General features: G+C 36.3%; 1 protein-coding gene across 1 annotated transcript in view; it reads right to left on the bottom strand.

Annotated features, from left to right (window-relative positions):
- SPEF2 (sperm flagellar 2) overlaps positions 1-15610 on the bottom strand; it is a 190303-nt gene that overhangs the window by 46008 nt on the left and 128685 nt on the right. The window contains exons 24-26 of the mRNA XM_011944343.1: positions 13698-13835; positions 7881-8032; positions 3913-4093 (exon numbers count right to left, since the gene is read on the bottom strand). Coding sequence (XP_011799733.1) covers positions 3913-4093; positions 7881-8032; positions 13698-13835 — 471 coding nt within the window. The remainder of the gene's footprint in view (positions 1-3912; positions 4094-7880; positions 8033-13697; positions 13836-15610) is intronic.

Here is a 15610-nt window from a genome sequence, read left to right as displayed (position 1 = left end):
GGGCTATAAATCTACCATCATCTCTGTACTTTCTATTTGTATTGCTTGTCCTGAATATTTTTTCTGCCCTCTTTTCTTTGCTTCTTTTGGATTAAATATTTTAAATTTCATCTTTCCCCCATGTTAGCTTGGAAACAGCACACAAATCACTTAGTGGCTACCCTAGGAATAACACCATGAATTATTGACTAAATAATACACTTTGCGGAGCCACTAATTCATGGTGTAATTCCTAGGGTAACTGCTAAGAGACTAGTAACAGAATACAAGATGACCAAACTTCCACAGGGGAAAAATAGCAGAAAAGACACAGAGAAGATGAAAATGAAAGGATGAAAAGATATGAAATATAAACAATATCTAAAAGTATAATTTACAAAACAAAGGCACTATATATACAGAAGATTATTTCATAATAACAAAAGGTTCAATTCACCAGAAAGATTTAACAATTTAAAAATATATATTTTCCCAATTTCATTCTCAAATATACATAAAGCAAATTGATCAAATTACAGATGATCTTATTAAAACTCTCTTGATAATTCAAAGGAGAAAATTCAAATAAAATGAGAAAAGTAAGATTTAAACAATGATATATAATCTATATGTAAAAATACATAATAAAATAATCAACATATCAAAATATTTATATATAAACAATAAGGTACAATATGTATACCAAACACTTAAATGAACATATTTCAAGTACACACATAACGTTTCAAAAAATGACCATAAGGCAACTTCAAAAATTTTCATGAGAATATGTTCCACAAATAAAATGTAATCAAGCCAGAAAACAACATATTATTTTGAAAATTAAAAATATATTTCTAAAATGCTTTGAATTCGATGATAAAAGTAACACATTAGAAGCTTTGAGATGAAGCTAAAGTGGTCACAGAGGAAACTTTAGAGTAGCAAATGTGTATATTAGAAAAAAAGACTGGATACTAATAAACTGTGATCTATCTCAAATCCCTAGGGAAAGAATGGAAAAGTAAACCCAAAGAAAATAGCAGGAGAAAAAAATGATATTAAGAAAAGAAAAAACACACACAGTAAAATAAATGAATGAAGTTAAAAGTCAATTATTGGAAAGCCTGGTATGATTGATCTGGCTAAGCTGATTAAAAAAAAGAGGAAAAGCACAAATAATAAACATCAGAAGTGACAAAGTGAACATCATATAGACACTGTAAATATTAACACAAACGTAGGCCACTTTAAACAACTTCATACACATAAATTTAAACATTTAGAAATGGAAAAATTCTTAGCAAAATAATATTTACCAAGATCAACTCGAGTTTTTTCTAAGAAGAAACAAAACCAGAAAGCATTGCATAATCTATTAAAGATAATGAATTCCTGGGTGGGAGGAGGGCAACACAAACTCGTACTACAAACTCCTATAAAACTTTAGTTCTAGATGGCCTCTTAGTGAATGTTACCAAGCATTTCAAGAAGAAATAATCCCAACTTCGACAAAATTTTCCAAAGTATAGAGAGGAAACATATCCAGGCTTGATTTATGAAGCTAGTATTATCTGGATGATCCAAGCCATCAAAGATAGCAAGAGAAAGGAAAATTACAGAACTCTTTCACTTTCACTGTCTTACTCAAAGACTAAAATTCTAAACAAAGTATTAACAAAACAAATTCATCCATATGTAAGAAACATGATGTCTCATTAAAATGTTGGACTTATTCTAGGAATGTGATATAAGTTTAACATTAGAAAATTGGTCAGTGTGATTTTTTACATTAACAGAAAATGTAGAAAAAAGTATATAATAGAGGCAGAAAAAGCATTTGAAAATACAATTCATGAAAAAACCTCTCAGAGTAAACAGGGTATGAAAAGGAATGCTCATAATCTGATAAATACTGCCCTAAAAATCAGCAGCCAACATTTTTGTGAATCTTGATGAGCTGATTTGAAAATTAATATGGAAAGGCAAAAAGTTATGAAAATCCAAAATGTTCTTGGCAGATGACAAGATAGGAAGATTTGCTCATTCAGGTAACAAATAAATGGTATGATATCAGTGTGGTGTTGGCATAAGGATAGACAATTGGAGCAATGCAACAGACTTACACATAAGTGGTCATCTAATGTATGACAAAGATGATAGTTCAGTGAAACGGTGAAAGGGTTTAGCACTACCTATGAAAACTGAGGTATTATGTATAGTGTTGTCTACTAACTTTGAAGATTGCACATATTGCTAGATGTATACCCAACAGTTATCTATGCCCATGGGTACCAGTAGACACGGTCAAGCATTCATAGTATCCATACCAACACCAAACTGAAAACCCAAAGGTATATCAAAAGCAGGCTGGTTAAATAAATTGTGATACATTAATATAATGAAATACAACACAGCAACAAAAAATGAAAATATAAGATGAACCTCACAAAGAAAGTTGAGCAAAAAAAGACACAAAAAAGACAAAAGATATGAGTCCATTTATCTAAAGCTCAAAAGCAAGGAAAACTACACATCAGTGTTTAGAGCTATAGACTTTGGTAATAAAACTCTTAAGAACATCAAGGAAATGATTCCTAAAAAGGCAATATGGTGGTCCCTTTAGAGAATACGAAGTGCGTTAGGAATGGGAAGAAGCAAAGTATGACTAGGTAGCTGCACACCTTATTCTATTTCTCCCCAGGTAGTGGTGCCATGAGTATTTACTTTAGGTGGGTTCATTAAGTCATGCAAAACAATGAGAGGAGTTATCATTGCTTCTGAGAGGGAAAAAAGAACAAAAGAAAGGGAGGGAGGAAGAAAGGAAACACTGACGCTGCTTGCATGAGAAGGTCAGAGAAAAAGAAGCCTGAAGGCAGAGAGGCTAAGAAGGGACTTGGAAAGTGCCCAGTAGGAAATTTTGTTTGCTGTGAGATCTGCGATGCAAGGTCCTCTTTTACCTCTTTCACAAAGTCTTTTGGAAAGTTGATGCTGCTTTCTGTTTGAATGAGATATTTCACGGAAACTCAAAGAAGGCCTGGCATGTTGTGAAAAGAGAAGACATCTTGGTATACCCAGGACCCGGCAGACGAGGGAATAGCAATTGATCATCTGAGTTAAACCTTGTGTGTATCTTCTTCATGGTGTGGACCTTCTGTTTGGATTAAAGTTACATGTATGCCTCCCCTTTCCCTTTTGATTTGGGTAGAAATGATACAAACTTTGAAGTCATATAGACCTAGGTTCAAATTTCATTTTGATATTTACCTGCTAGGAGAATTTGGGCAAGTTTCTTAGCCTTTCTGAACCTTAATTCCCCACCGTAAATTGGATAATAACAATACTTACCCCATAGGTGACTTAGGAAAAATGCCTAGCAGAGGGGTTGCCAACTAGAGCCCTATAGGCCAGATGTGTGATTTGCTTGGCTCTGCAGAATATTTTTTTAAAATTTTTCTTTCATTTCTTACATGTTAAAATTAGTAGTTTTACATAAAAATCTGAATGCCTGGCTTTTCTTGGAAAATTGGAAAAATCTGACCATGCCAGACCTCATTTTTAAATGGCAATTGCATGTGCTCCTGCAAACAGGGGTGTGACTTCTGCTTGGCCCCAGACCCATTCCGTCTTGATTTTCTTACACTTGACTCGCCTCATTAACATTTCCTGAATGCCTTTAGGCCCTGCACTTGGAACCGGAGTCCAGCACAGAAAATAACCTAAGTGTTGGTTCATTTGTTTCATGATCTCAAAAATTTATTGACCGAATCACATTTATCTATTTCTTTCAGAAAAAAAAAAAAAATGTTTTGAAGGTACAACTTTCTACAGTGCTTGAGAACATTGTGTAAATTTTCTACTTATAGCGTATTATCAACCTTGGTATTCAATGAATGTGTATTACTAACAGGAAATACAACGAACATTGCTTACCATATGAGATACTGCTAAAGAAGCCTGTTGCCAGGTGTCCATGACCAACTTTTCATCAGCCTCAAAGTTGGACTCAACGCTTTCTAGGGAATTATCCATCTTGCCCTTCAGTACTGATTTTGTTTTTGGTTTGGGCGTAACTGTTTCCAGAGAAATGGATATTCGAGGAAATAGAGGAATTCTTTGAGAAACAAACAAGCAAAAGGGATATAAAAATTTTGCTTAACAGAATTCTGTTTTTGTGACCATGTTACTTTGTAAATTTTACTCTCTTGGTTTAATTTCAATTTTCAAAGTTTTCCTGGAAGAATTATTTTAATGGAGAAAAGATTACAAAAGACTGCATTCAAATTTTTGTGGTCTAGAACGTCTTGTTAATAAGAAGAGACTCAAAGCAAACAACAACAAAAAAACATAATTTTGAGACTTAATTCTCAGTAATCATAAAGCAGAGGATTAGACAATGGCCATTATAAAAAAAAGTGACTTTGTAATTTGTTCCAGAGCATACACTTCCCATGAAGGATAAATTAAAAAATCAGTCATGGAAAAGCAAACCAAACAAAACTGGGCATCACTTTTCCAAGGTGACAAGTGTCATTTGGCATCCCGGAGGGCACAACTGAAGGTAGGACATGACTGTCCACGGCCATACCACATTGAACACACCTGATCTCCTCTGACGGTAGCACATGACTAATAGTCATGTGAGGTCTGAAAGGGGCTACTGCACAGAGGCAGCTAAGTTTTGATGGTAGGTGGGGTAGCCTGCAGCACCACCCCCATAAAGATTTTTTCTTTGTTTTATAAAGTGCTGTGGGGACACAAAGTTAAGCTCTCCCTCCCTCTTCCCTTATTGCTGCTCCTTTGAAGAAATTTTTGATCTGCCTCTGGGAATATCTTATCCCAGAAGGATCCCAGGATCTCAAAGGTTAACAGAAGCAGGGAAAGATCTACAAGGTAGAATGCTTATTGTGACTGAGATCTCCCTTCAGTAATAGAAAGAGCAAAGGGCTATCAGCTTGGGGAAGAAACGAGAAGAGAACAGCTCCAAGGATGCCTTTGTTGAAACTAGAGGAAAAGAGTCAGAATCAGTAGTCTAGGAACAAGCATTTGGTTTTGTAGACTCAAGTTGCTGGAGAACAGAGCAGTGATTCAGAAAAATGAATCACTGGTACAGCATCACAGTCACAGTCTACCGTGCCTAAAAAGGCAGTGTATTGAGGATCTGCTACTCATCTACCCCCAAATTAAATTACATTTTAAAAATCAAATAAGGCTAAATCACTGTCACTCCAGTTTGATTGTGATTCATGTGCTCAATAACTTAGGGTAAGGCTTATGTAATCATCTCGAGATGTTTAATACAGTACAACATGTATTTTTCAACATCTTGCTTTGGATGACAGAACTGGTGATATATAACTTAGAATAAGAATTTGCATTTAGAATTTATTTACTGGAAAAAACTCTGATTGAGGTAGCTCTCTCACTATTAGTAGGTATAAACTTGAGCATGTCATTTGACTTTATCAAGTTCAGTTCCTCTTGGAATAATACAAATATGATAATTATTACAAGTAATCATTATCAACTAAGAGTTATTACTATCATTGTGAATAATCTTATGATACTACTACTAATATTATTATTACTATACGGTTGTTGGGAGGAATAAAGCAGACAAAATATATGAAAATTTTTAACATTGTTCTTGTTTTTCTTTATATATGACAGGTTGATAGGTTAATTGGTTTATTGATTGATTGACTGATAGTTCCAGTAGGTACTCAAAGCTGTGATTTGAGGCTGAGACTGGTGCAAAGTTATTCACAGGAAATAAGAACTGGCTGTTCTTTTGCCAGTTTCATTCTACTATCCAACATCAACAGCTTACCCATTATGCCTGACTTGCTATTGTGTGCTGAGAACAGAATGTACTGCCACTCTAGACATAGACATTTGGCCTTTTGATGGTTCTAGTGTTTATATTGCCTTTGGATATTTTAAAATTGTTTTTAATCTCAAAGTTCTCTTTCAGCATCTTGCTGAATATTTTCCTTCTATTTGTGTCAAAAAGAGGGGACACATTTTTACTCTTAGATATTCTTGTGTACACATGGGCCTGACAGGGATGTGATGGGAGTAGATGGAAAAAGCCAGGAGAGAACAGAAATGGGCTTTGGATCACTGCATAAAATATTGTGTTCAGGCCATCTCAAATTCTTTTTGGAATAAGGGAGGGTAAAAGAAACAAATCAGGAGGATACAATAGGTAATAATCAATATTTATTGAGTGTTATTGGGACTCAGTCTCATCTTCTGATACCACGAGATGGTACTAAATGTTTTGTAGATTTTATTTTTCATAATCTTCACAACATCCCTTCTTTACATATAAGGAAACTGAGGCTTAAGAGAGATGGAGTGACTTGACAACAAATAAATTGTCTTAATTTATTTACATACAATGATTAACAGAACTAGGATTCAAACCAGATCTGTCTTACTTCAAAATATATTCATTATCCTGCGTTTAGTTTGTGCAACTCCTGACACCTGCATTGACTGAGTAAACTTGTAAAAATATGGTACACTGCCTTCAACATAAAATATATAGCTCATCCCCTTGGAGATTTACATTTAACTTTCAGTGACTTTATATTATTTTTTAAAATCTGACTTTCTTTTTCCCCTCCTCATATCTGATATAATATTTTCTGTTTATCACCTGCCTGCTGATCATTTAAAAGGATTGTTTTAATTCTTCACTATATTTTATTGATTTAGTTCAAATTAAAATTCATTTAATTTTTAAGGATTTTGATTTCTATTTTTTAATTGCTTTAATTTTAAAAGTTCTCTTAATTTTTTTATAGTTCCATGCCACAGGAATCACCACCACTCCTACCTCCCATTTCTAGAAGACATTTTTCTATCTGTTCAGAACTTCTCAGAGTTGGGGATCTTGCCTTTCCCTTGCCCCTACCCACTGGATGCACAAAAACAATGACTTGCAGAATTTTACATTGCACAGGATTTGCTTGGCTGAAAATAAAATTTTTCTTCTATCCTACCACCAAGTTTATTTTTTTGCTGACAGAAATCTGATGTTAGACTATCAATAGGTCTTTCAGTCCCTCTCATAAGGTCATTATTACATACCTCTGAGACTTTACTGTTTCTCAATGTCTTTACCTGTAAAAGACTGAAAACACCTTCCATTTTCATTTACATAATACAATATGTACACACACACACACCCCTGGTTTGGTCCTTTCATAAAAGTGTTAGATGTTCATAATTTCTTTCTTTCTCTTTTTTTTTTTTTTTTTTGAGATTGGAATCTAGCTCTGTCGCCCAGGCTGGAGTGCAGTGGCGCGATCTCGGGTCACTGCAACCTCCGCCTCCCGGGTTCACACCATTCTCAGCCTCCTGAATAGCTGGGACTACAGGTGCCCGCCACCATGTCCAGCTAAATTTTTTTGTATTTTTAGTAGAGACGGGGTTTCACCATGTTAGCCAGGATGGTCTCGATCTCCTGACCTCGTGATCTGCTGCCTCAGCCTCCCAAAGTGCTGGGATTACAGGCGTCAGCCACCGCACCTGGCCGAGGTTCATAATTTCTTACCAGAAACCATTGGGGCCAAAAGTGTTTCAGAATTCAGAATTTGTGTATTCCATATATTCCTGAATACCACCTGCAGAGTCTGTGGGATGACTCCATCATAAAACGCATTTTATCTATGCACAAAATGAGTAAATATTCCCTATAAATTGGATAATGCATATTAGTAGTCTTAAGTCAATGACACACTAACGTTAAAAAAAAAAGTTTGTTTGTTAGAGCTTTTTTGGACCTTGGATTTGCAGATAAAGGAGTGTGATTTTTATTAGTGGTAATTAATTTTAAATCACAAAGCTTTATGTTTAAAACAATTACAGTGTGATATAATAGCCTGCCTTACCTAAGTTGGCTTTCGGAATTGTCTTTACTATCCAGCTGGACCAAAGGGATTCGAGTAAATCTCTTATTGTCCTCTATTGGGATTTTACTTTCCATTCCCCGGTAATAATCTTGAAGGAGTCTCTTCGTATCTTGGAAACGGTTCAGTTCTGCCTTTAATAGCAAATGTGAATGTTAATATCCAAGAAAGAACAAGCTGATCTGTACATATTTCCGATATAAGCCTCTGAAAGTGCTATTTTGGAAACATTTACATTGAAAATAATTTTCTGGAAATTAAGAAGGAGCATTGGTTATAAGTCTGTATCTAAGATTTTCATTAAAATTAACTAGTGACTTTGCATTCTCTACATTTATGAAACATGATTCTACTTAACAAAATGACTTTTCTATGCCTCTTGACATTGTGACAGTTACAGAATGTATGATGTTTCAAGTAATGCATGCTATTCACTATTTTAACATTAGCAATTCCTGTGTCCTAGATTCAATTAGCCAATATAGTAGCAAACTTCTTTGTCATAGGTAGCATATGAGTTGATTTGGGAGATGTCAAAAAGCACTATACATACAAATACAAAATACAAATACAAAAAGACACTAGGTTCTGGTTCACTAGAGCAACTTAGCTGTGGAGAAACGACAAAGGGCAACATAAAGTTTTTTTTTCTTTCTTTCTTTTTTTTTTTTTTTTTTTTCTTTTTGAGACAGAGTCTTGCTCTATCACACAGGCTGGAATGCAGTGCTATGATCTCAGCTCATTGCAACCTCCACCTCCTGGGTTCAAGCGATTTTCCTGCCTCAGCCTCCTGAGTAGCTGGGTTTACAGGGCCCTGCCCCCACGCTCTCCTAATTTTTGTATATTTAGTAAAGACAGGGTTTTGCAATGTTGGCCAGGCTGGTTTTGAACTCCTGACCTCAGGTGATCTGTCCACCTCAGCCTCCCAAAGTGCTGGGATTACAGGCGTGAGCCACTGCACCCAGCAACATAGAGTCTAAAGAATAGTTCTCTTTCCACAATTTCCTTTCTTGTTCAATATGCGGAGAAGAGAGATAATTCAGTTCCTCCAGTGCTCACAGCTAAACCCTTCTGCTTGCTTTGCCAGTAAGTACCTTGTGAAAAATGGAGCAACCCAGAGGAGCTGGTGGCAAGGTGAGCATCGGTCACTCCCTTGTTGTGACTCCCTGTCAGCAAAGGTCATTTCCTTTTGTGGTATGCATACGCTGAAGTGTGTGCACAGTGAGATTCTGCACAATGCCAACAACACAAATGTAGAATGTGGTATTTTTCAACCTGGTCTCCCACTGGGTTTAGGACAATATCGTGTATATCTGTGCTTCTCCTTGTTAGTGTAAACATGACCTCCAGACTTTACTTTAGTCACCTGGGCTACTCAGTACCTGAGGGCCTAAATATTGAAGCTCCTTACATAGATGAATTCCATGATATCTAGCTAATTACAGAAAGCATCTTTTTAAAAAGGAAAACAAAATTGACCTAATGTTCAAAGTCTTATCTAAACTAAACTCAAAGATATTTATGAAGGGATCCCTACATTTATCAATTATGTCACTACTTATTTTGTAAAATATCAAGAAATATTCTCTTATTGCCATATTCACAGTACAGAATAAATAAATGTCTGGTTTTTTACTGTAGTCTACAATAAAAGACAAGAACAGTTTCAATAAGTCTGTGTTTGATACAGAAAAGGTTAAGCCAAATCACTCCTGGAAAAAGCTGTTTTCTGTACTATTCAACTTTTCTAACTAAATGACTGAAACAGGAAAAAATTAATTTGGTGAACTTGCATCTAAGTTAAAAAATAAAAGTACCATTTACGTATTGTTTTACATTACAGAACATTTTTAATAGTCTCCTTGGATTTTAAACATAAATACATATTTAAGTAGTTTTTTAAACTAGCATTTTGAAATGACAAGAAAAACTAAACCTTTTTCTCTTTCCTTGCAAAACAACCACATTAAGTTAAATCCTACAGTTTGACAAGAAGTGTTTACACCTGTCATGCTTAGGTTTGGTAAAACAGGGGAGAAAAATGAGTCTTGTAAATTTTACTTATGAGAACTTGCAGAATGCCACATTTATGGTGAATTGGATCATATAGAAACCCAATTTGTACAGACTGAATATTGACAACTTTGGGGAATTAAAATAAGTGTGTTGATGTTATAAAAATTATTAGTCATTAAATCATAGCATTGTATTATTTAGTAAATAAATTTAGAAATCAGGAAATTATTTCCTCCATAACTTATAGAACTAAACTATTTAATAAAGATTAGGTTTAGTAGAGCTTCTTTTATACAGTTGGTATTTGGGACAGTGCTGTTCTGTGTGCCTTAGGCTTACCTTACTATAATGATTATCTTATATAAAATATTAATTTATTTTTAGAAGGCATAATTTAATTAACTAAATCTGAATAAGATGCCATACCATATCCAACATTTTCATAAAGGCAGAATTAATCAAAATTCCTGTTACATTTATGATAACTTGTAAACAATATTTTCTCTTAAGATTTTTAATTGTGACAGAATCTTAGATTTAAAAGGAATTTTAGAAATCATCTAGCATAGCATTTTCTAAAATACATTTTGTAGAAAACTTGTCCTATAGGCAGTTAATGAGTACCTTGTTGGGGATGAAACAAAAACTTCTCAAGGTCAAATAGTGTAGAAAATAGAAATAGAAAAAGGATTTCCTTCCTGTAGGGCATTTCAATATCTAAATATGTCGATACACTCATCAGTCTCCCAGGGAGAGGGAGGAAGGCTAGAGTAGATAGCACTTCCCAAAGTCATTTTATCACAGAGTCCTCGTTTTGTGAAACATCTTGTAGGACTAATGTCTATGGAACCTGCTTTGGGATACATTTATCTAGCTGTCTGTTATTCAATACCACAGATTCTTGAAGGCTTTCTCTAGTGTACTTTCCACTGGTCCTCCAAAACCATGTGCAAACTTCTGCTTTTGAGCATCCTGGACAAAAAGCTCATTGCCTCCAAAGTCTGTTACTTGATGGGCTGTTCATTAGGCTCTTTCTCTAAATATTGAATTGAAACCTCTTCTTTTGTAATTTCCACCCTTGGTTTTTATAGGATCTTATTGATCAGTGCAAAATAAGGCTCTCTTCAGTTCTATGTGGCAAACTTTCAACTATTTGAACAATAAAGCAGTGGTTAGGAATACAGTAGACACTCCCTTATCCATGGGGGATAAGTTTCAAGACCCCCAATGGATGCGTGAAACCTCAGATAGTTCCAAACATTATATACACTATGATTTTTCATCTGATAACTAAATTGGCTACTAAGTGACTAACAGATGGGCAGGTAGCATCTACAGGGTGGATACTATGGACAGGGGGATGATTTACGTTCTGAGCAAGACAGAATGAAACAGTGTGAGACTTCATCACACTACTCAAAATGGAGCACAATTTAAAACTTATGAATTATTTATTTCTGGAAATTTCCATGTAATATTTTCAGACCGTGGGTAACAAACTATGGAAAATAAACCCGAGGAGAAGGGGGAGCTACTGTACTGGCTTTGAAGTCAGATGGGCAAATTGTTTCACCTGTGTTTGTCTCAGTTTCCTCATTTGTGAAATGAAGATAATGGAACTTGCAGTGGGCCGGGTGTGGTGGCTCACTCCTGTAATCCCAGCACTGTGGGAGGCCGAGGCGGATGGATCACCTGAGGTCAGGAGTTCGAGACCAGCCTGGCCAACATGGTGAAACCGTGTCTCTACTAAAAATACAAAAATTAGCTGGGCGTGGTAGCGGGCACCTGTAATCCCAGCTACTTGGGAGGCAGAGGTTGCAGTGAGGTGAGATTGCACCATTGCACTCCAACCTGGGTGCAAGAATGAAAATTTGTTGGGAAGTTTTAATGTATTCTACGTGAAAATCTTTAGAATGGTGCCTGGCATATACATATTAAGAATTTAGTAAATGTTAGCTTTTATTTACTGCTTTTTCCTCTTTATTCCTTGTTGGTCTTAGATATTCATTCAATTTCTCAAGATAAAAGTCCTATATCTAAGGATTATTAAAATATTGAGTCACATAATATTTTCAAAGGTGGTATGTATTGCTGTTAATCAAGAATGATTCATAAAACTTATCTGCCTTCATTATTGGTTTTCAGCTATTTCTGCCATAAGCTTTTGATACAACTGTTTATAATACTTGATTTTTGCTTGCCCAAACCAATGTCATGGGGATGCTATCCAGACTGGTCTAGGCTGCTTAGGCACCTCACTTAAATCTTTGCATACAACTCAAGCCATATGGATCTGTCCTCCTGGTTGTGGCCCGGCTTTGTCCTCTGCTTTGGATGACATCTTTCTACCTCCATCTTCTCTTTCCAATCCAGATTCCTAATATGGCTGCACGGGGTCTTCACTGTCCTGGTATCCTGATTTCTTGAAATCATCTACCTGAGGGGCTGCTCCTGCCTCTCAAATTTCTGCTGATATTTCAGACCTTCTGTGGTCTGGCCTATGCCTGAGCCATGAATTGTCCCTTTGAAGGCTGGAAGTACCAGCATCCTTTGATGAAAAGACATTTACTGAACACCTATTATGCAGTAGCTGTAGGGATTGCCAGATAAGTACTCTCATTTCCTGTAGTATCTCTTTATCTAAGTTAATCAACTAAAGACCAGAAATGTACCCTTTTCCATTCTCTCTCTTCACTCCTATTGTTTTAGGAAAAAAATACTCATGTACACACAACTTGAAGGAAGACAGCCTTCATATTCTCTTCAGTTTGACTCAACTTTAGACAGGCTGCTTCCTGACTCTAGGCCCCACCTCCCTTTTGTTAGAGCATTTGCTTTAAGAAAACTTGACATTGTAAATCCTTTCACTGTTCCTTTGAGATATAAATCTTTTCAAAAGCCTCCTACCATCTGTACAACCCAGAAAAGAATGCCTTTTTCAAGGACCTAAAAACCATCTCTTTGTAATGTAATTAATCATCAAGGAATACAGTGCCTCTGTCTCCCAGTTCCTGTGTGAGAGTAGGAGCCTAACTTCACTAGGTGCATTGCTTCAAGTCCTAAAACTACCTCCTGTGATGAAGATTGTAGAAAGTTGACTTTTCCTTCTGATAACATCAATTGGCAAACACAGTTGGCCTATGACCCATACCTTCTAACCTACTCCGGCTCTTAAAAACTCTCTAGCCCTTTGTCTTGGCAGAGTTGGGTTTGTGCTTTCTCCCCTATTGCTGGCAATGGTGTCAGAATAAAATCAGCACCTGTCTTCTAATCTTGTCCTGTGCAACTTTTTTTTAACTTAATAGGCTGCAAATATAAGTTAATCAGGTTGCATTGATTATGGTCTGTTTTTCTAGTCCAGTATTGGAAAACTTTATTTTCAGGAATCAAATGTCTGCCTGGCCTGATCTTGCCTATGTTTGTTGTGGTCAGGCTGCTTTCCTGGGCTTTCTTTGTCCACTTACGGGGTCTGCTTTGAGAGTCTGGTTAGGTAACTCAGTTGTAGACACTATTTCTACTGTGGCTTTCTACATATCTAGGCCACCTGGAGCAAAGCTGGTGGGTAGTTGCTTGGGATGCTTCCAATTTGGGTGCATATTGGGCTGGACCAAAATGTATTATTTCAGCTAGCTTTCTTGGTGAGCTGGAGCTCATACAGGCATAGTGCTATACCAAAATGAGCCCTGAACAGACCTCTCATATTCCCAAGAAAGTGTCATATGAGGGACTGAGGGATGAGGCTGTGAAGGGAAGTGCCTGGGTCATTGTGACCACTGCTCTTACCTGCATCAGGGAAAAGAAATGGTTCATTGTCATTCCAAGAGAGTCCTGTAACCAGCTCTCGTTAATGATGTCAAGCCGCTCCTGCTCTGCCTCTTCCTTCCGGGCATCACAAATGTCCCACAGGCGGTCTCGCAGATCCTAGACAGAAAACAAGCATCGGCATCGTCATTATGCTTTAGACCGTTGCTCAAACCACCTAGGTGCAATAAAACTAAAATCCTTTGCCTCTCTTAAAAATGTCTCTAAAGAAATTTTACACCAATTGCACTCCTGTATTGTATGTGCTCATTCAACCAATATTCATTTTGAGCCTATTCTGTCAGTCCCTCACGTTTGAAGAGGACCTCACCGCATCATATGTCTATGCCTACCACAAACCCACTATGTTTTACTTTATTCATGAATGGCTATGTTTTATGTGCTTTAATCCTTCCTAAAAAAAAATGTGTTTGATTGAAAAAGTCATTTCAGTGAATTTTTTTGGGGGAAATGGCAATTGTTGGTGGAAAAAATATGCAGCTGTATTAAATCAGGGGCATAAATTTGTTAATTAATACCACAGGTGTAACATATTGTTCACCAAAAAAATATATATCACAGTGTTTCTTTATCCACTCATTGATTGACGGGTATTTGGGTTGGTTCCACGATTTTGCAATTGTGAATTGTGCTGCTATAAACAGCGTGTGCAAGTATCTTTTTCAAATAATGACTTCTTTTCCTCTGGGTAGATACCCAATAATAGGATTGCTGGATCAAATGGTAGTTCTACTTTTAGTTCTTAAAGGAATCTCCACACTGTTTTCCATAGTGTCTGTACTAGTTTACAGTACCACCGGCAGCGTAGAAGTGTTCCCTGATCACCGCATCCTCGCCAACATCTACTGGTTTTTGTTTTTTTCATTATGGCCATTCTTGCAGGAGTAAGGTGGTATCACATTGTGGTTTTGATTTGCATTTCCCTGATCATTAGTGATGCTGAGCATCTTTTCATATGTTTGTTGCCTATTTGTATATCTTCCTTTGAGAATTGTCTATTTATATCCGTAGCCCACTTCTTGATGGGATTGTTTTTTTCTTACTGATCTGAGTTCATTGTAGATTCTGGATATTAGTCTTTTGTCAGATGTATAGATTGTGAAAATTTTCTCCCATTCTCTGGGTTGTCTGTTTACTCTGCTGACTGTCCATTTACCGTGCAAAAGCTGTTTTGCTTAATTAGGTCCCAGCGATTTATCTTTGCTTTTATTGCATTTGCTTTTGGGTTTTTGGTCATGAAATCCTTGCCAAAGCCAATGTCTAGAAGGGTTCTTCCAATGTTATCTTGTAGAATGTTTAGTTTCAGGTCTTAGGTTTAAGACCTTAATTCATCTTGACTTGATTTTTGTATAAGGTGAAAGATGAGGATCCAGTTTCACTCCCCTATGTGTGGCTAGCCAATTATCCCAGCACCATTTGTTGAATAGGGTGTCCTTTCCCCAATTTATGTTATTGTTTGCTTTGTCAAAGATCAGTTGGCTGTAAGTATTTGGGTTTATTTCTGGGTTCTCTATTCTGTTCCATTGGTCTATGTGCCTATTTTCATACCAGTATCATGCTGTTTTGGTTACTATGGTCTTATGGTATAGTTTGAAATCAGGTAGTGTGATGCTTCTAGATTTGTTCTTTTCGCTTAGTCTTGCTTTGGCAATGTACGGTCTTTGTGGTTCCATATGAATTTTAGAATTGTTTTTTCTAATGCTCTGAAGAATGTTGGTGGTATTTTGATGGGGATTGCATTTAATTTGTAGATTGCTTTGGGCAGTATGATCATTTTCACAATATTGATTCTACCCATCCATGAGCATGGTATGTGTTTCCATTTGTTTGCTGTCTTAATTTAATTTAATGTAACTTAATTTGGGAGAGCTAAG

The sequence above is a fragment of the Colobus angolensis genome, unplaced genomic scaffold (assembly GCF_000951035.1).
Source record: "Colobus angolensis palliatus isolate OR3802 unplaced genomic scaffold, Cang.pa_1.0 Scaffold230, whole genome shotgun sequence".
Taxonomy (NCBI): Eukaryota; Metazoa; Chordata; class Mammalia; order Primates; family Cercopithecidae; genus Colobus; species Colobus angolensis.
Note: the sequence above shows the minus strand (reverse complement) of the source record. Positions and strands in the feature narration are given on the sequence as shown.